The sequence below is a fragment of the Dama dama genome, chromosome 12 (assembly GCF_033118175.1).
Source record: "Dama dama isolate Ldn47 chromosome 12, ASM3311817v1, whole genome shotgun sequence".
NCBI classification, from domain to species: Eukaryota; Metazoa; Chordata; class Mammalia; order Artiodactyla; family Cervidae; genus Dama; species Dama dama.
In genome coordinates this window covers 27,190,111-27,211,469 of record NC_083692.1, presented here as the reverse complement: position 1 = coordinate 27,211,469, position 21,359 = coordinate 27,190,111, and the positions used below count along the sequence as shown (strand labels likewise).

The 21,359-nt window shown below is 39.1% G+C and overlaps 1 protein-coding gene across 3 annotated transcripts in view; it reads left to right on the top strand.

The window, feature by feature from the left end:
- The window catches only part of SYNE2 (spectrin repeat containing nuclear envelope protein 2), a 320,326-nt gene that overhangs the window by 176,391 nt on the left and 122,576 nt on the right, over positions 1–21,359 (top strand). For all 3 annotated transcript variants that reach the window (XM_061156908.1, XM_061156910.1, XM_061156909.1), the window contains exons 52-57: positions 8,105–8,370; positions 10,135–10,303; positions 13,739–13,894; positions 16,419–16,559; positions 18,745–18,927; positions 20,052–20,189. In XM_061156908.1, coding sequence (XP_061012891.1) covers positions 8,105–8,370; positions 10,135–10,303; positions 13,739–13,894; positions 16,419–16,559; positions 18,745–18,927; positions 20,052–20,189 — 1,053 coding nt within the window. The remainder of the gene's footprint in view (positions 1–8,104; positions 8,371–10,134; positions 10,304–13,738; positions 13,895–16,418; positions 16,560–18,744; positions 18,928–20,051; positions 20,190–21,359) is intronic.

The window sequence follows — 21,359 nt, the reverse complement described above, 5'->3', positions numbered from 1 at the left end:
TTATTTCCAATATTCTGGGAGGTGGGTCATAGAGGATCTTGCTGTGGTTTATGTCGGAGAGTGTTTTGCCTATGTTCTCCTCTAGGAGTTTTATAGTCTCTGGTCTTACATTTAGATCTTTAATCCATTTTGAGTTTATTTTTGTGTATGGTGTTAGAAAGTGTTCTAGTTTCATTCTTTTACAAGTGGTTGACCAGTTTTCCCAGCACCATTTGTTAAAGAGATTGTCTTTTTTCCATTGTATATCCTTGCCTCCTTTGTCAAAGATAAGGTGTCCATAGGTTCGTGGATTTATCTCTGGGCTTTCTATTCTGTTCCATTGATCTATATTTCTGTCTTTGTGCCAGTACCATACTGTCTTGATGACTGTGGCTTTGTAGTAGAGTCTGAAGTCAGGCAGGTGGATTCCTCCAGTTCCATTCTTCTTTCTCAAGATTACTTTGGCTATTCGAGGTTTTTTGTATTTCCATACAAATTGTGAAATTCTTTGGTCTAGTTCTGTGAAAAATACCATTGGTAGCTTGATAGGGATTGCATTGAATCTATAGATTGCTTTGGGTAGAATAGCCATTTTGACAATATTGATTCTTCCAATCCATGAACACGGTATGTTTCTCCATCTGTTTGTGTCCTCTTTGATTTCTTTCATCAGTGTTTTATAGTTTTCTATGTATAGGTCTTTTGTTTCTTTAGGTAGATATACTCCTAAGTATTTTATTCTTTTTGTTGCAATGGTGAATGGTATTGTTTCCTTAATTTCTCTGTTTTTTCATTGTTAGTATATAGGAATGCAAGGGATTTCTGTGTGTTAATTTTATATCCTGCAACTTTACTATATTCATTGATTAGCTCTAATAATTTTCTGGTAGAGTCTTTAGGGTTTTCTATGTAGAGGATCATGTCATCTGCAAACAGTGAGAGTTTCACTTCTTCTTTTCCTATCTAGATTCCTTTTACTTCTTTTTCTGCTCTGATTGCTGTGGCCAAAACTTCCAACACTATGTTGAATAGTAGTGATGAGAATGGGCACCCTTGTCTTGTTCCTGATTTCAGGGGAAATGCTTTCACTTTTTCACCATTGAGGGTGATGCTTGCTGTGGGTTTGTCATATATAGCTTTTATTATGTTGAGGTATGTTTCTTCTATTCCTGCTTTCTGGAGAGTTTTAATCATAAATGAGTGTTGAATTTTGTCAAAGGCTTTCTCTGCATCTATTGAGATAATCATATGGTTTTTTTCTTTCAATTTGTTAATGTGGTGTATTACATTGATTGATTTGCGGAGATTAAAGAATCCTTGCATTCCTGGGATAAAGCCCACTTGGTCATGGTGTATGATTTTTTTAATATGTTGTTGGATTCTGTTTGCTAGAATTTTGTTAAGGATTTTGGCATCTATGTTCATCAGTGATATTGGCCTGTAGTTTTCTTTTTTTGTGGCATCTTTGTCTGGTTTTGGAATTAGGGTGATGGTGGCCTCATAGAATGAGTTTGGAAGCTTATCTTCATCTGCAATTTTCTGGAAGAGTTTGAGTAAGATAGGTGTTAGCTCTTCTCTAAATTTTTGGTAGAATTCAGCTGTGAAGCCATCTGGTCCTGGGCTTTTGTTTGCTGGAAGATTTCTGATTACAGTTTTGATTTCCTTGCTTGTGATGGGTCTGTTAAGATCTTCTATTTCTTCCTGGTTCAGTTTTGGAAAGTTATACTTTTCTAAGAATTTGTCCATTTCATCCAAGTTGTCCATTTTATTGGCATAGAGCTGCTGGTAGTAGTCTCTTATGATCCTTTGTATTTCAGTGTTGTCTGTTGTGATCTCTCCATTTTCATTTCTAATTTTGTTAATTTGGTTCTTCTCTCTTTGTTTCTTAATGAGTCTTGCTAATGGTTTGTCAATTTTGTTTATTTTTTCAAAAAACCAGCTTTTAGCTTTGTTGATTTTTGCTATGGTCTCTTTAGTTTCTATTGCATTTATTTCTGCCCTGATTTTTAAGATTTCTTTCCTTCTGCTAACCCTGGGGTTCTTCATTTCTTCCTTCTCTAATTGCTTTAGGTGTAGAGTTAGGTTATTTATTTAGTTTTTTTCTTGTTTCTTGATGTAAGCCTGTAATGCTATGAACCGTCCCCTTAGCACTGCTTTTACAGTGTCCCATAGGTTTTGGGTTGTTGTGTTTTCATTTTCATTCATTTCCATACATATTTTTATTTCTTTTTTGATTTCTTCTATGATTTGTTGGTTATTCAGAAGCGTGTTATTTAGCCTCCGTATGTTTGAATTTTTAACAATTTTTTTCCTGTAATTGAGATCTAATCTTACTGCACTGTGGTCAGAAAAGATGACTGGAATGATTTCAATTTTTTTGAATTTTCCAAGACCAGATTTATGGCCCAGGATGTGATCTATTCTGGAGAAGGTTCCGTGTGCACTTGAGAAAAAGGTGAAGTTGATTGTTTTGGGGTGAAATGTCCTATAGATATCAATTAGGTCTAGCTGGTCCATTGTGTCATTTAAGGTTTGTGTTCCCTTGTTAATTTTCTGTTTGGTTGATCTATCCATGGTTGTGAGTGGGGTATTAAAGTCTCCCACTATTATTGTGTTACTATTAATTTCCTCTTTCATACTCGTTAGTGTTTGCCGTACATATTGCGGTGCTCCTATGTTGGGTGCATATATATTTATAATTGTTATATCTTCTTCTTCGATTGATCCTTTGATCATTATGTAGTGTCCTTCTTTGTCTCTTTTCACATCCTTTATTTGAAAGTCTATTTTATCTGATATGAGTATTGCGACTCCTGCTTTCTTTTGGTCTCCGTTTGCGTGAAATATTTTTTTCCAGCCCTTCACTTTTAGTCTGTATGTGTCTCTTGTTTTGAAGTGGGTGTCTTGTAGACAGCATATATAGGGGTCTTGTTTTTGTATCCATTCAGCCAATCTTTGTCTTTTGGTTGGGGCATTCAACCCATTTACATTTAAGGTAATTATTGATAGGTGTGGTCCCGTTGCCATTTACTTTGTTGTTTTGGGTTCACGTTTATACAACCTTTCTGCATTTCCTGTCTAGAGAAGATCCTTTAGCATTTGTTGAAGAGCTGGTTTGGTGGTGCTGAATTCTCTCAGCTTTTGCTTATCTGTAAAGCTTTTGAATTCTCCTTCATATCTGAATGAGATCCTTGCTGGATACAGTAATCTAGGTTGTAGGTTATTCTCTTTCATTACTTTCAGTATGTCCTGCCATTCCCTTCTGGCGTGGAGGGTTTCTATTGATAGATCAGCTGTTATCCTTATGGGAATCCCTTTGTGTGTTATTTGTTGTTTTTCCCTTGCTGCTTTTAATATTTGTTCTTTGTGTTTGATCTTTGTTAATTTGATTAATATGTGTCTTGGGGTGTTTCGCCTTGGGTTTATCCTGTTTGGGACTCTCTGGGTTTCTTGGAATTGGGTGGCTATTTCCTTCCGCATTTTAGGGAAGTTTTCAGCTATTATCTCCTCGAGTATTTTCTCATGGCCTTTCTTTTTGTCTTCTTCTTCTGGGACTCCTATGATTTGAATGTTGGGGCGTTTCACAGTGTCCCAGAGGTCCCTGAGGTTGTCCTCATTTCTTTTGATCCTTTTTTCTTTTTTCCTCTCTGCTTCATTTATTTCCACCATTTTATCTTCTACCTCACTTATCCTATCTTCTACCTCTGTTATTCTACTCTTGGTTCCCTCCAAAGTGTTTTTGATCTCATTCATTGCATTATTCATTTTTAATTGACTCTTTTTTATTTCTTCTAGGTCTTTATTAAACATTTCTTGTATCTTTTCAATCTTTGTCTCCAGGCTATTTATCTGTAACTCCATTTTGTTTTCAAGATTTTGGATCATTTTTATTATCATTATTCTAAATTCTTTTTCAGGTAGATTCCCTATCTCCTCCTCTTTTGTTTGACTTGGTGGGCATTTTTCATGTTCCTTTACCTGTTGGGTATTTCTTTGCCTTTTCATCTTGTTTAGATTGCTGTGTCTGGAGTGGGCTTTCTGTATTCTGGAGGTCTGTGGTTCCTTTTTATTGTGAAGGATTTATCCAGTGGGTGGGGTTAGACGATTGGCTTGTCAAGGTTTCCTGGTTAGGGAAGCTTGCGTCAGTGTTCTGGTGCCAGCCTCCAGTTCTTTCTCATCCACAATGGCAGTGTTTACTGAGGCCCTTCTGTGCAGTGTGTTCCCGTGTGCTGTGCTGAGAAGGCAGTCCAGTGGTTAGGAACCTCTTGCTCTCATTGCAGGGGGCCCAGGTTTGATCCCTAGTCAGGGAACTAAGATCCCACAAACCACACAGCAGGGCTGGGGGGGACAAAAGGCAGTTCACACGTGATGCCACTGAATCTTTGCATGGCCCCCACGAGTTACCTGTTATTCCCATTTTCTAAATGGAAAACCTGAGGCACTTAGAAATTTAAGTTGGTACAAGCCCTCCAAGCTCGTGATTAAACTGGGGCTGTGGACTGGGGCCCTATCTATTTTGCCCATGCCATAATTTTAGAATCTGAACAAGGCTTTGCACTAAATTGGCACTTAGTATTTGTTGAGGGACAGCTTTTACTCAATTCCAGGTCTAGGCCAGTCCTAAGCTTATTGTTCTTTATATTTTATTACATTACCTTTTCTTGCTGTATACCCATTAACAGTCATATTTTCTCAGTACCATACAATCATACTCAGTAGTTATTTAGTAGTAGTTATATTTGTAGTTATTCATATAACATTTGACAGTATCTGCTAACAGAATGTCTTTCAAAGAGTAATGCAAACAAAATATGTTCTTCTGTACTAACAATAATAACTACTAACACTTAATAGGCACTTAATTGAACATGTGTCAGACATAGTTCTTTTTTTTTTTTTTTTTTTTATTGTAGTGGTTTTTGCCATACATTGACATGAATCAGCCATGGATTTACATGTGTTCCCCATCCCGATCCCCCCTCCCACCTCCCTCTCCATCCCATCACTCTGGGTCTTCCCAGTGCACCAGCCCTGAGCACCCGTCTCATGCATCCAACCTGGGCTGGTGATCTGTTTCACCCTTGATAGTATACTTGTTTCAATGCTGTTCTCTCTGAACATCCCACCCTCACCTTCTCCAACAGAGTCTAAAAATCTGTTCTGTACCAGACATAGTTCTAAGCACTTTACATGTGTTGCATTTACATTATCCTAATAAGAATCCTATGAAGTGTAGATATTTTTACTTTCCTCATTTTATAGATGAAGGAAGTGAGGTATAGTGAGATTAAGTTGCTCAATTTCATAAGTGAATGATGGAAGATTCAATTTACAGTCCGTTTTTAACCACTAAGCTATCCAGTTAAATGATATTTATACCTACCAAATTGATATGAGTTTAAAATAGCTTTCATCCATTCAATAAAAATTATACCATCTAAATACCTGTACATGCAAGATTCTGTTGGCATGGTTGATGATTTTACACGTGACAAAATGAATTTTGTTTTTAAAAAGTACAGTCCAGTATCTTTATGAAAGAAAGGTTTTGTAAATATATTTTCAAAATCATAAATGCTTATTTAAATTTACAAATTAAAAAATTATTTAAATTTTGATTTACCATGTTTTCCCCCTAAAGTCTTACCTTTCTGTTTTCTTAAGCAGAGTGTGCTTAATTTAATTATTCATTCCTGGTTATTCAGGATCATCATTTTATGCTTCACTGATCGTAATGTGCTGAAATAAAGGCATGTCTTCAATAATGATGGGAGGTGTAAGGCTGTCTTCTTTCCCTTCTACCAAAGATCCCAGAGTCTTTTCTGTTTTAGTTTTAGTTCTTATTTTTGTTGCTTGCAAGTTTTTCAGTCTCCTTCACTGTGTTTGCTTATGAAACAACTATAGTTCCTCCTCCCTTTCTAGACTCAACTTTATGACTGACTGAACCTAAAAGTTTTATAACCAATTCTTGTTAGACTGCTCTGTCCAAGGAAAATCATCCAGAGGCTGCAGAATGAATGCATAATCTTTGTGGTAACTCTTTTACTATTTTAGGGTTTGCTGCATTTTGAGAAGTGCACAGTCACATGACCACCAATAAATCAAGACTTCAAACATTTCCATCACCCAGAAATTTCCCTGTGCCCCTCTGTAGTCAGTCCCTTCTGTTACCTCCAGCCTGTGGCAATCATTAATCTGTCTTGCCATTTTCAGAGTCATAAAAATGGACTCAAATGCTTTTGAGTTTGGCCTTCTTTTGCTAAGCATGGTGTGTGTGAAATTCCTTCATGCTGTTGCTTGTATCAGTAGTTGATTTCTGAGTAATATTCTACTAGACTCACACACAGCAGTTTATCCATTCACAAGTTGAAGAATTGCCTGGTTTTTGGATGAAAATATTGTCCTAAAAAAAATTATTCTTCCCCCTTGCATTCTCTTCCTAATGACTTACGAGCTTTAACAGCAGAGAGCAGAACCTGAGACAGGGGCTTGTCAGCAGGTGGTTTATTCTGGATAGTGATCTGAGGGAACAGGAGTGGGAGATAGGAGAGCTGACCCAGGAAAGGTTGGAGCCTTTAGTCGCTTTACTCTTGTTGGGTCCTGGTTGCTGCGGTTGCCCGTTTATGGTTATCACTGGCCATGGAAGCACCAAGAAATGCTTGATTAACCCTGGATTATGAACATAGTTCTTTCAACCCCAGTGTATGTTGGAAACCCTAGATGGACAGTTACCTCTGTCCACATAGCAATTTCTTTCTTTCTGTGCATGCTGGTTCTTTGACTGGTGCGGGGTGGGGCATACTGTAAAATGACCCAGTGGAACCCGTTTCCCATTCCCTGGGGGAACTGCAGCTCCCTGCCTGAGAACTGGGACTTCAGTTCAAATGAATTTAGGTTTGAGGTGGATGGAAAGCACAAACTCCATAACTGAGTCCTTTGGAGAGGGGCCAATCTGCACATGTACCCATGTATTCTAGCAGTTGGAGACTTGGCTGGAACCTTCGGCCCAAGTGACAGGGCAGCTTACACCACAGCCTGGCCCTGCTGCACCGCCCCCTCCACACTGGCAGCATTCTGATAAATGGATCTGAGCAACAGTCACAATATAGCACAGACAGCTGCCACAATCCCAAAGGGTCCATCTGGTGCTGTGCCTCTTTCTTGGCAGTAGAAGTGCAATATTGAACAACTTGATCTTTACCTCATAGAAGTGCTGGCATGCCCCAGACCATTGGTCTCTGGGAAACTTAATTGATGCTGGGGCTCCTGAATTCTCATTCTTTGGCACGTCTTACTAGGCATCCGGTTCATTATTTCAGTTAGCATGTTGTCATAAATGTAGTTGAGCTGTGTGATATTCAGTGATGTCAAGACTGCAAGATGCCTGAATCTGTCTGAGCATACAGCAGGAATGCTAACAATGCTGAAACAATGTGGTAAATGTTTGCTGCAGCAGAAGAGAGGGCTTGAGGATTTGAGGAGGGAGTAAGAGGCATCTGGTTTTCTGTGTCTTTGTTTGAGTTTCAGGGCTGGTAGAACTCCAGTTTCTAGAGATTTGATTTATTAGGTTATGTATTTCTGAATTCTACATTTAGCTGTGGTAGAGAAATACGTGAGCAGTCCAGTCCTTTGGGCAGCATTCCTGTTGGTTTAGGTGAGTGACAGGTAATGAGGACCCATTGAACTTACTTTTCTGAGTATATAGGGATTGGATGTGAAGAAAAAGAGAGAGTTATAGAAAAGTTATCCAGTACTTGCCCAACCACTTCTACATCATGGATGCAGTTTGGTGGAGCTCATTCAAGGAATTGCTTAGTAAAGCAACTGATCCTGAAAGGAAAAAGAAATTATGAAAATATTCAATAGCATTTCCTTCAGCTCATAACAGCAACACTTCTTTTTAACCACGCATCTACATGATCAATAGCTGGAAACTAAGGAATTAGAATCCTGGAGGGATAATATTCCCCGCTATAGGAAGACAGATATTACTTTGAACTGGAATTTGGCATTGGGAATCCTCTGACGAGCCAGTCTTTAAAAATTATGATTCCTGAGTCCTGAAGTGGTAAGAATATATTTTACTTATTTCAGCTCCCTTTTTTTTTTTTGCTTATTAAATTAGATTGAACGAGAAGTAATTATCCTAGATAATCTTCAAGAAGAAGTTCCTGAAATTTCCAAAGCAAAAGAGGCAGCCTCCACAGAGGAACTCTCAGGGCTGCTGGACTGTTTATGCCAATATGAGGAGAATGTGGAGCGGCAGCAGCTGTTACTGACCCTTCTTCTGCAGCGCATAAAAAATATCCAGAACACTCCTGAAGGCCTGGGGGTTGTGGAAAGTGTTCCTGCATCTCAAGAGATTATGTCTATGCAAGAACGATGCCACAAGTAAGATTTATGAAAAACTACTAAGGAAATGGGCTTGACAACTCAGGCTAAAAATTGAGAAAATATTGAATTTCTAGAATATAAAAATATTATAGAACAATGCTAGATGGTATGACAGAATTGAGTTGCATCAACACTGATAGGTGTGAAAAGGATAGAAAAGATTAATATTAATGATAATTCAAACAAGCACACCTTCTCCATCTTGGTGTTACTATGGGTGAATCTTTCAAAAAAATTTTTTAATGTTTTCTGTTTTTCTAACTTAGTAATACATATTCATCAAAGGAAGTCTAGAGAATGTGGATAATTATGAAGATTAATACAAAAATCACCTTTAATTTTACCATTCAGTGACAGTCACTACTGATTATTCAACTTTCTTACTATGGTTATTTTTTTTTAAAATTGTGATTATAGTACTGTCCTGTTTTGTATTCTGCTGAAACACCTATCAGCATGTTTTGCTCATTTTCCTGTGCTATTAAATGTTCTCTGAAATATAGCTGTATATCACCATGTGGATATGCTATAACGTATTTAGTAGTATTACTGTAGTACTCACTTATGTCCAACCCTTTGTGACCTCTTGGACTGTAGCCCACCAGGCTCCTCTGTCCATGGGATTTTACAGGCAAGAATACTGGAGTGGGTTGCCATTTCATACTCCAGGGGATCTTTTTGACCCAGGGATCCAACCCGTGTCTCTGGCGTCTCCTGCATTGACAGGTTGACTGTTTACCACTAGTGCTACCTGGGAAGCCCAAAAATGTATTTATGTGAGTGTGTGTGTTAGTTGCTCAGTTGTAACCAAGCCCCTAATACAGAACCTTAAAATTATATGTAATCTATTTTACTTTTACAAAAACACTACAGTAAGTATGGTAGAAGGAGATGGCAACCCACTCCAATATTCTTGCCTAGAGAATTCCATGGACAGAAGAGCTTGGCAGGCTACAGTCCATGGGATTGCAGAGTTGCACATGACTGACTAAAGCTCATAGTGAATATTATGCTAGAATTTCTGCATCTGCGATGAATTCATCAAGATAGATGCCAAGAAGTAGAATCATTGGGTCAAAGGATATAATATGTTTATAGCTAGAAATACCAGATAGCCCTTAGGAAAGATTTTAACAACTTGAGTTCCTCTGAAAACATGATGGCTGCATCCATAGCAAGTGGGGGCAGTTCAGATAGAAAGACCAGTGGGGTCATCTCTGACCCTATGAGCCCACTCATTCCTTCATTCACACCTCTAGTCATGTTCAGCTGCACTCAGGGATTATGTGGGAAAAAAAAGATAGAGCTGGCACTTGGAACGTAAACTGTGAAAAGAAGGTATTTTGAGATGAAAGTTTTAGAGAGGTTTTTGACTTGATATGTTTGTGTATAGCATTCCTGGTAGCTCAGACGGTAAAGAACCTGCCTGCAATGCAGAAGACCCAGGTTTGATCCTTGGGTTAGAAAGATCCCCTAGAGAAGGGAATGGCCACCCACTCCAGTACTCTTGCCTAGAGAATTCCATGGACAGTCGAGTCTGGCGGGCTACGGTTCATGGGTTCGCAAAAAGTCAGACATGACTGAGTGACTAACACTTTTACTTTTCATATAGTATATAAATCTTGAAAACTGGTAATTTTCTCTCAGGAGAAAAAAAGGTCTTTTGTCAGCTATGTAGATATCTTGTTAATTGTTGAAATAAAATATTGCCTAGAGAAAAACAGAATAAAGGAATAATCTTACTTTGATGCTCTACTGTAGGCTTTTCCAGAAAGCCCAAAAAAATAAGGAATTGATGCAGAATGAAATCCAAGAAAGACATTCCTTTACAAAAGAAATAACTACTTTGAAGAATTTATTTCAACAGACCACAACCTCTTTCCAAAATATGGAATTACAAGACTGTCCAGAAAAGGCAGAACAGCTTGAGGTAAGTGAGGAATGAACTAATGTGGCTGACACAGGTCTGAAATCTTGAATCCAAAGTTATTAGAGTACAGGTAATACCATGGCTAGTGTAGAGGGAACCTAGAAGAGGAAAATACATGCAAAGGCTCTGTGGCATGGTGTGGGCAGATCCGCAGGAGATCCACATGGTTGGAATACAGAAAGCAGGCTTGGGACCAGGTTGGGAATAGGCCAGTGTGGACCAAGCAGCCCCTTTTCAACTACATTTCAAGTGTGTATGATGAACTTGACTTGAAGAGTATGTGACTACTCTTGAATAGTAATGTTAAGCTGCTAGCTTTAGTAGGCTGTAATACCTTATCTCTGATGAGGTGGAACTGTTTTTGCTCAAAGCATTCTGCCACCAAATGTGTGGGGCTTCCCGCCCCCCCCCCCACCCCCACCACTAACCTGTTCTCCAACCCTCTAGATACCAACTGGGACACCAGTTCCATCCTAACACTAACTGCAAGGAGTTAGTACTGACCACCAGCTTTGGGGCTCAGTCCCATAAGACTCCCCCACTTCACAAGCCACTGGTAAATTCTGAATGACAGGCTATAAAGCCAGGACTTCCATGACTCCTTCCTCAGGTTTGTTAATTTGCTAGAATGGCTCAAAGAGCTCAGGGAGGCACTTTATTTGCTATTCCTGGTTTATTGTAAAGGATACAACTCAGAAACAGCCAACCAGTAGAAGTGTGTGGGGAAAACGGCAGGAAACCTCCATGCCCTCTCTGGGTGCACCGCTATCCCAGCACCTTGATGTGTCCATCAGTCCAGAGCGCCCCCAAGCAATGTTTAAGGTGACTGCAGCCACGAAATTAAAAGACGCTTGCTCCTTGGAAGAAAAGTAGGACAAATCGAGACAGCATATTAAAAAGCAGAGACAAATGGAAAAAATAAAATAGAATAAAGACCCCCCCCAAAAAAATAAAATAAAAGAGCTGCTGCATAGCATGAAAGAAAAGATGGTGACAAAGTGAAAAGAAGCTGATAAAAATAAATAAATAAATAAAAAGCAGAGACATTACTTTGCCGACGAAGGTCTGTATAGTCAAAGCTATGGTTTTCCCAGTAGTCATGTATGGATGTGAGAGTTGGACCATAAAGAAGGCTGAATGCTGAAGAATTGATGCTTTTGAACTGTGGTGTTGGAGAAGACTCTTGAGAGTCCCTTGGACTGCAAGGAGATCCAACCAGTTAATCCTAAAGGAAATAAATCCTGAACATTCATTAGATGGACTGATGCTAAAGCTGAAACTCCAATACTTTGGCCACCTGATATGAAAAACCAACTCATCAGAAAAGACCCTGATGCTGGAAAAGATTGAAGGCAGGAGAAGAAGGGGATGACAGAGGATAAGATGGCTGGATGGCATCACTGACTTGATGGACATAAGTTTCTGCAAGCTCACGGAGATGGTAAAGGACAGGGAAGCCTGGTGTGCTGCAGTCCATGGGGTTGCAAAGAATCGGACACAACTGAGCGACTGAACAACAACAGCAAATGGAGGCTGCGTTATATAGGCATGATTGATTAAATCACTGACAGTTGGTGATTAACACAATCTACAGCCCTTCTCCCCTCTAGAGGTGTGGAAGTTCCAACCCTCTAATCACATGGCTGGTTCCTATGGCAACCAACCCCCTTCCTTCATCCCCTATACACCCCCACCCTTCACCCACTCACCACCAAGAGTCTTCTCATTACCATAAACTCCCTTAGGGTTGGAAAAGGCTTGTTATAAATAACAAAAGACACTCACCCCAATCCAGGAAATTCCAAAGGTTTTAGAAGCTGTGCCAGGAACTAGGGATGAAGACTAAATATATTTAGGAGAAATTGGGAGATTGTGATTGATACTCTATATAAAATAACTAATGAGAATATACTGTATAGCGCAGGGAACTCTGCTTAACACACTGTCGTGACCTGAATAGGAAGGAAGTCCAAAAGGGAGAGGATATATGGATATGTATGGCTGATTTATTTTGCTATATAATAGAAACCTATACAACATTGTAAAACAACTATACTCCAATAAAAATTAGTTTTTAAAAACTCTAAATATATTTATTATATCACACTATCTATATTTAAATGCCTCCCAGGTGGTGCAGTGCAAAGAATCCACCTGCCAATGGAGGAGGCTAGGTTCTCTCTCTCTGGGTCAAGAAGGTTCCCTGGAGAAGGAAATGGCAACCCACTCCAGGATTCTTGCCTGGAGAATCCCATGGGCAGAGGAGCCTGGTGGGCTGCAGTCAATGGGGTTGTGAAAGAGTCGGACAGAGCTTAGCGACTAGGCTAAGGGTCATTTTCAAAACCATCTCTTTTCATTCCATTCAGTGGTAACAGGCAAAATGGATGGAGATTTGTTCAAAAGTTGCAGAGCTTTTGGTTGTCAATGGAAAAGGAAGCTTACTCTGTGTCACAGAAGCATTCTTCATGGGGAAGCCATCTTGGGGTAGCTCTGAATGAAGACCCATACTCCCGGCGAGGTCTAGATAAACCAGGAGCACACTGTATCTGAAACCCCACATTTGTCAGAATGGTCGTGTTCTCTAACTTTTCCTGTGTAGATTTGTTCTCTGCTGAGGGTTAAGAAAAGGAAAGCAGTGACATCGTAGAGTCATTCAAAATTGTAATCATTCTTCAGTGTGGTGGCCCAATCCATTGACACAAATAATGCTACTAAACAGCTACTGTAAAAACGAAAGAAACCCCCAAAAGCCACAGGAAAGTCAAGAAGTATTTTTCCACTTTATCTTTGGGAAACTTTCCCAAACAAATGAGTTTCTCCTTTATAATTAGTGCAGGAGAACGCAGATCAGATTCTGTTTCTAGGCCACAACCAAGAGACTATTTGTTCAGGTTTCTTTTATCTCCTAAAAACTCACATTCTTTACAGGGAACTGGAACCCTCCCTTTTGAAAGAGGTTGAGCTCCACCGGGCTGTATAATTACATGAAAGCAGACACTTCTGCTTCAAACACAGGGCTTTTAGTGGCCTTGAATCATTGTGATGTTAATGTAGGAAGAAGCAGAAATGGCAACAAGTTAATAAAAAAAAAAATCTTTGAAACTTTTTGCTACTAGCAGCTTTTTAGATCAAGACTGCTACTGAGATATACTTAAATCCTAGAGGTACTTTAGAGGCAGTAGATGTTGTAATGTCTTTTCAGGACAATGGTTTGACACTATGAAGAGATATCAAGTTTAATTCTTTACAATTTAGAAAGCATCATCTAACCAAACTGAAGATCTCTCAGGCTTAATCAGCTTGTATCAATAGTGAGGTTTTGTCATGCAAAGTTTGCTCATTTAAATCATAAGGATGTGCTGGAAAGCGGCTTTCATTTTTAAAGTTAAACTTTCTCAGTCCTGGGAGCATTTGAAACTCTCTTGATTTTTTTAGGAGCTTCAAAGCATTCTCAAGAAAGGGAAGCTAACTTTTGAGAATATTATGGAAAAACTGCGAATCAAGTATTCTGAAATGTACACCATAGTCCCTGCAGAGATTGAATCCCAGGTGGAAGAATGCAGAAAAGCTTTAGCAGACGTAGATGAGAAGGTAATAATAATGTTTGTATTTGTGTTATTATTTATGGAGGGGAATGAATATAAAGAAGAAAATATCATTTAATATCACATTTTCATTTGTCCTGATTCCACCTATGTCTGTTTTTATAGAGTTTAGTTGAGTGATAATTTTTTGTGTATTCAGTACTGCTCTAAATAAGTGACACAGGTAACGGAATTAGTCTATTTATTTTTAGTTGTCAAGATACTTAGTTTTTCTTCTTTTGCATTTAAAAATAGAGTTATATACTGTCTTTTACTTGCCTTTCCTTTTTCTGGAAAGTCACTGTAAAATTTTGGACATTGATAATACTTTGCCTTTAACATTTTGAAATTGCAACCAAGGGCAATAAGAATACACATTTCATAACTCACTAGGAATAGCACTTAACACACAGTGTCTTTCTGATGATGATGGTAACATAATTCTCCCACAGCATTCGCAGACAAATCTTTTATACCTGAAAGTCCAGGTTGAAAGAAAGAATAGGAAATGTTTCCTAGTACTTGGAGACATAGGAGATTAACAAGACAATTTTATTGTGTTATTTAAAGGCTGCCCCAATCAAACAGAGCAGCGTTCAGTTTAGTCCAGAAGAACACAGAAAGATTTTTATATTGCCTTTTGAAGCCTAAAATACCTATAATTCAATAAATAAGGTAGATATTAATTGCACACACAAAAAAACAGATTTCAAACTTATGGCAGATTTCTTTGGAAAATCTAACCCACATAGAAAACATGTAAACTCCTAATAAATATTATAATAAATCTTGTTTATTTGACTCAGGAGATATTCTATTGTGAGGAAGTTCCCCAAGAATCATGTATTGTTAGAAAATATTAAATGTTTTTGAGAGAAACTAAATTGGTTTTCCTGACTACTTCATTTGAAAATCCTTAATAGAGTGAGTTAATCATCAAAATTTACCTTTTAAATTTAGGGCTGAAAGTTTCATCTGTAATTTTTATATCTGTGTATGTCTGTAAACTTATTTTTATTGCATGGTATGTTTGTAGGACCCACACAGTAGACACAGTACCATTCTGTGTGATTCAGATGGCTGCATACTTCACCTAATTCATGATCTCCTAGTGTATGAAAATGATAAGCATTTCTGCCTGGAGAATAACTACTTAAAATATCAGAAAGCTTCATTTTGTGGTAATTTGTTATATAGCAATAAAAAGCTAATACAGGATTAATTTTTTTCTACAAATCTTGACTGTGGTGTGGTCTGTGGGATAAAATCATTATATAAATTATCACTTATTATAGAAACTATAGCAACCTGATGTTGAGAAAAGAGCATAAGGCCTTGGTGTCTGATGGCTCAGGCTTGTGATGAGTTCACCTGCTACCTTGATGTGTGACTTTAAGCAAGTCATTTAGCCGAGTTTCAACTTCTGTATCTGTATAGTATCTGCACTGGAAGGTTCAGCCTCAATGGTTGTACAAATATAGTGGTTTTAAAAAGTGAGTTAAAAGGATTATACAAAAGTATTAAGTATTATCCGGTTCAATTCCTGGATCGGGAAGGTCCACTGGAGAAGGGATGGTAATGAATCTGCCCGCAATGCAGGAGACCTGGGTTCGATCCCTGGGTTAGGAAGATCCCCTGGAGAAGGGAACGGCTACCCACTCCAGTATTCTTGCCTGGAGAATCCCCATGGACTGAGGGAGCCTGATGGGCTACAGTCCATGGGGTCACAACTGAGCAATTTTCACTTCACTATTGGTTATTCAGTGGCTGCTTCAAGAAAGCTTTATCAACATAATTTAAGGGGGAAAAAAAAAACCAAGAACACAAAGTATCAGGCATTTGAAAAATGATACATTCAACATTTGTTATCTTTCTGAGCACAAGTTATTTTCTTAGGTAAATCATTCCAATTAAAAAAAATTACACTGTTTAGCAGCTAGATTTCTAATTGCTAGGAAGACATATACTGGAAACATTCACATAGAAAAACTAAGCTTTTTTGCTGCAAGAAACAGCTAACTTTAGAAGGTTTTTTCACCCAAATGAATATTAAGTTGAGGATTACATTTTTTACATGAGATTAAGAATGTTTGCTTTTATTGAAAACAGATCAGTGCAGAGGGTTCTTTCATAAAACGGAGAGACTGTATGATAAATAATTTTTCTCCTAGGAATCTTTCCTATCATTTGCTCCCTTGGAGTTTATTTCTAACAGTCCTCTCAGTAGTTTTGCCCAGTACAGTACACAGCTGTCATACATACTGTGGATTACACTGAGCAAAATGTTGTTGGTTAGGTTTCTTTTTTTTAGGTTGGCTTTAAAAGTTCAGATCAGCCCAGCTGCCATTTCCTAGTCCACTAATCTACCCTCTCATTTTGGCAGTAGTCAGTATGGTTTGGAATTTTTCCCAGACCTTAAGAAATGCATACAAGTAAAATTTCAAACTAATGTGACTGCCCCTTTTAGTATTTTTGAACCTCCTAATAGAGTGTGGAAAACATCTCCATTGTGTCTTTCTCACTTGTAACAGATTAGCAACGAAGTCCTGAGAAGCTCACCATCATATACAATGAGTAGAAAAATAGATGAAATTAATAATGGGCTCTGTAATGTCAAAAAGATGCTACAGCAGAAAAGCAAAAACATTGAGACAGCTCAAGAAATTCAAAAGGTAACTTCCTCCTTTAACTTCCTGTAGCATTTGGTATATTCCCTGTTCAGTCATCATCACAGGGATCCTATCCCAGATTTAAGGGGCCTCCTCACTGACAGTGTCACCTGCAAAGCCTTGATGGAGAAGGTTGCATTTAAGAACTGTGATGTTTCTTCCATGGTGGGAATAGACCCATTACTGCTGAGAGCTTGTGATTGTGAACCAGCCTTTTCACAAGGGAAGAAAAGTAAGGATCCTATCTTGGGAAAACTGACAAATAAAAATATTTCAATAGGATATGAATAGTATTAACAGCTTGTCTTTAGACTGCCAAAGGAAAACAAAAAAATAAAAATTTCAAATTTATTTCCCATGCAAAATGTCTTAGGTTTTAGAATGGTATATAAACATAATATTCTGCCTCTTCACTTCTAAGTAAACTCCTGAGTGTGGAAAACATTCTATTTTACATTTTAAGGAAATATTCTACTATGAGTGGAAACTTCTAAAAATAGGGCTAAGAGAGACTTCCAGTTGTCTGGTGCCCCCAATGCAGGGGCCTGGGTTCAATCCCTGGTCAGGGGGCTAGATCCCACATGCTGCAACTAAAAGTTCACATGTTGCAACTAAGCAACTAAAGATCCTGCATGCCACAACTAAGACCCAGCACAGCCAAATAAATATTAAAAATAGTTAAGAGAATCCATCTTAAAAGTCCTTATCACAGGGGGAAAAATTTTTTGTAACTATGTATAATGATGGATTTTTTTTTTTTTTTTTTTTGGTTCCAAAACCCAGGATTATGGATTTTAATTAGACTTATTGTGGCAATCATTTTGCAGTAGATGGAAATAGTGAACCATTGTGTTGTACACCTAAAACGCATTAAATGTTATCAGTTCTACCTCAATTTTTTAAAAAGTTATCCTCAGAGAAGTCTCACTTCTTATCACTCCCCTTCCGTCTATTCACTCCCTGCGGTTAAGCCTCTCCTTTGGTTTCTAATTTAACCTTATTGTGTTTCTTTTGGTAAAAAGAAGCAAATAACTATAAATATTGAAAGAAATAATTGTACTTGTATGTGTTCTTCTTTCTTATAAGAAGACATTAGAGTGTATATTCTTTTAAAACAAGGTAAACAAGATTTGCTCACAAACAACCATACCTGCCTTTGCTTTGTAGCTCCCTCTAAACCAAATAAATGTGATGTCAAAGGATAAAAAATTAAATTAAAAATAAAAATAGGTCAGAATATGGCTCGCCATTGGACAAAATCCTTTGCTCTTAATAAGCAACTTAACCAGATTTTTCCATTTCTAGAAATTACGTTCTTACACAGGTATTACGTGATAATTGAATGTTGCCTTTGAAATTTCCTCACCCCAGACAAGTCCGCATTTGAATCCAGTCTATTGGTTTCTTGAACCAAAAGCAGTTGCTACTAATACATGTGGCTAGAGTTTCCTGCCTCTGCATTACTCTGAGTCAGAGCAGATATTTTCTTTTTATCATTTTTTTTTAACATTTATAAGAATTGTCTTCTAGATTAAGTACATATATATCCTGGTCTAAGATAGGTATTTACCCAAGCCCTTTTAAATATAATGTTACCTCATCACTCTGGAAAGATTAGGTTAGGGTTATGTTGACCTTGTTTGGTATCATTCATCTCTGAAAATGCCCAGGACTTTATGCCCCCTTACAGCTAATTTGTACTGAAATGAATACAGTTAGAGTTAAGAGCTGGAGAAGGAAATGGCAGCCCACTCCAGTATTCTTGCCTGGAGAATCCTGTGGATGGAGGGGCCTAGTGAGCTGTTGTCCATAGGGTTGCACAGAGTCGGACATGACTGAGGCGACCTAGCATGCATGCATGCATTGGAGAAGGAAATGGCAACCCACTCCAGTGTTCTTGCCTGGAGAATCCCGGGGACAGAGGAACCTGGTGGGCTGCCATCTATGGGGTCACATGGGGTCGGACACGACTGAAGTGACTTAGCAGCAGCAGCAGCAGAGTTAAGAGACTTCAGAAAAGTGTTTTCCAGTTCATGTCACATGCTGTTGCTGGGTATAAGTGAAAACCTTTGACTGCAGTGTTATCTCTGTCATGTTGTTTGGGTAGCGTTTACAAGTACAGACACTGTGTGAAAACTTCGAAATTAACATAGTCTTCATCTGAACTGAATTATGCTTTTCTTCCCAGAAAATGTGGGATGAGCTTGATCTCTGGCATTCCAAGCTAAATGAGCTGGATTCTGAAGTTCAGGACATTGTTGAACAGGACCCAGGACAAGCTCAAGAATGGATGGATAAATTGATGATCCCTTTCCAGCAGTATCAGCAAGTATCACAGAGGGCAGAATCTAGAACCTCACAGCTAAACAAGGTATGGCTGTAACAACACATGATAGCTTACACAGAGCCAATGGTAGTAGTGAGATGGGTTTAAAACAGAAATATGTGTTCAGAGGCAGCTGAAGGTTTCCCTTGAATTTCCAGTTTTAGGACCTGAGGCTAGAGCCATACTGTGGGTTCAAGTGGTCATTGAGGGGACAGATTTCACAGCTGGCAAAACTGGTATCTCAGTCCTACAACTAAATTCTACCAACAATGAGAATGAACTTGAAAGAGAAATCTAAGCTCAAGATGGGACTTTGATTGCAGTCTTGTGGCGTCCTGAGCTGAGGACCCACCTAAGCCACACCTCCACTCATGAGCCATGGAAATTGTGAGATAATAAGCAAGAATCCAAAAGTCAGACCACATAGGATTTCCCAGGCAGTCCAGTGGTCAAGACTTTGCCTTCTAGTGCAAGGGGTGTGGGTTCAATCCCTGCTCAGGGAGCAAAGATCCCACATACCTTGTGACCAGGAACCAAAATATAAAACAGAAGCAATATTGTAACAAATTCAATAAGGACTTTAAAATTGGTCCACATCAAAAAAAAAAAAAAAAGCTCTAAAAATAAGCCAGTGCACACAAGGATTCTGGGTGAGAACTGAACTTCTCAAAAGGTAAGAGAGGCAGGCAATCTCAGGTGTCTCTGGAGAGAACCAGAAAGAGAACGTCATTTGGGAACAAGACACCCCCGCCTTCCCTCCAAGTAAGTGTCATGGTGGGTGAGTTGTGCACGTGGAGGCAGGAACGTACTCTCAGAAGGACTGGGATGCTGCAGGACAAGGCCCTGTACAGGAAAGCAAAGTGGAAACCCACTTTTCAGAATGGAGCATAAAATGGGAACCAGACCAGTTGCAAAGCTAACTTGGAACCCTTGCTGAGGCCTGTAGTGTTGGGATAGAACTTCTTCAATCCTTCTCACTTGTGGCCAGGATTCAGTTTATAGATTGAAGAATTGAAAGCTGGAGTGGGTGGGCAAGTGGCCCAGCAGTGGGGCGTGGAGCCCTGTGAGGCCTGACACCACTGACTCACAGCAACCAATTCTTTATTCAAGAATCATTTGACTCAAGGAGGAGGCATCAGACTGAGTTTGGTTCTGCCTCTCTTTCCCAGGCCACAGTTAAGATGGAAGAATATCATGATCTTTTGAAGAGTACTGAGGCTTGGATAGAAAACACAAGTCGTTTGCTGGCTGATCCTGCAGACTATGACTCTTCAAAGGCACTGAGTCACCATGCTAGTGCCCTTCAGGTGAGTGTTCTTTCACTGTCTCCTGGGGGTCGTAGAATCTGTATAGTGATTAGTGACTTAGCTGACTATCATGATGCTTTCCTCCCTGCTTCTTTCATAAAAAAAACAACCTTATCCTGAAGCTTGCCAAATGGCAGAAGGAAGTTTGGGAGAGTGGCAGGCTCCAGACAGGGATTTTGGAGACCAGGATCTAGTAGTTCTTTCTGTACTCATAAGCATGTCGTGATTTTTTGAATAATTTGCTGTGTCCTCCATGGGCCATGGTTTTCCCCATTTATGAAGTAAGAATGTGGCATTGAACGGTGGTGATGGTTTTGATTGTAGAATTCCAAGATGGCTCCCAATAGTCCTGTTCCCTGGTGTACATGACCTATTTAATCTCCCTCTCTTGAGTGTGGGCAGGAGTATGAGTATGTGATGGAAGAGTCACTCTGTTGATTACGTTACAGTATGTAGATAAGTATATGGGATAGTCACTCCCATGAATACATGACTGGTCATGGATATATGATTTTAAAACTCCCTGGTAACAGACTAGAGTAAGATCCTCCTGCTAGATTGAATAAGTAAGCTGTCATACTATGAGAGGTCTTCCCAGGTGGCGCTAGTGGTAAAGAACCCATCTGCCAATGCAGGAGACTTAAGAGACAAGTGTTTAATCCCTGGGTCAGGAAGATCCCCTGAAGGAGGAAATGGCAACCTGCCCCAGTATTCTTGCTTGAAAAATTCCATGAACAGAGGAGACTTGTGGGCTACAGTCCATGGAGTTGCAGAGTTGGACACAACTGAGCACGCATGCATAGCATAGCATACTCTGAAAAGACCCCGAGGCCAAGACCCTTGGGTAGCCTCCAAAAGTCAACATCTCACAAGAAAACTAGAATCTCAGTCCTACAGCTAAATTCTACCAACAACCAGAATGAACCTGGCAAAGAAACTCACACTCTGCTGGCACCTTGATTGCAGCCTTGTGGCATCCTGAGCTGAGGACCTTGAGCCTGGACTCATAAGCCATGGAAACTATGAGACAATAATTTTATTTTATTTTAAGCTGCTAAGTTTGTGATAATTAGTTAATATAGCATTAGAAAACTAATCTGTCGTTCCTTCCAGTACTAGCACACCATGATTCCAAATTTCATGTCTCCTTCCTGGTGCTCCGCAGATGCC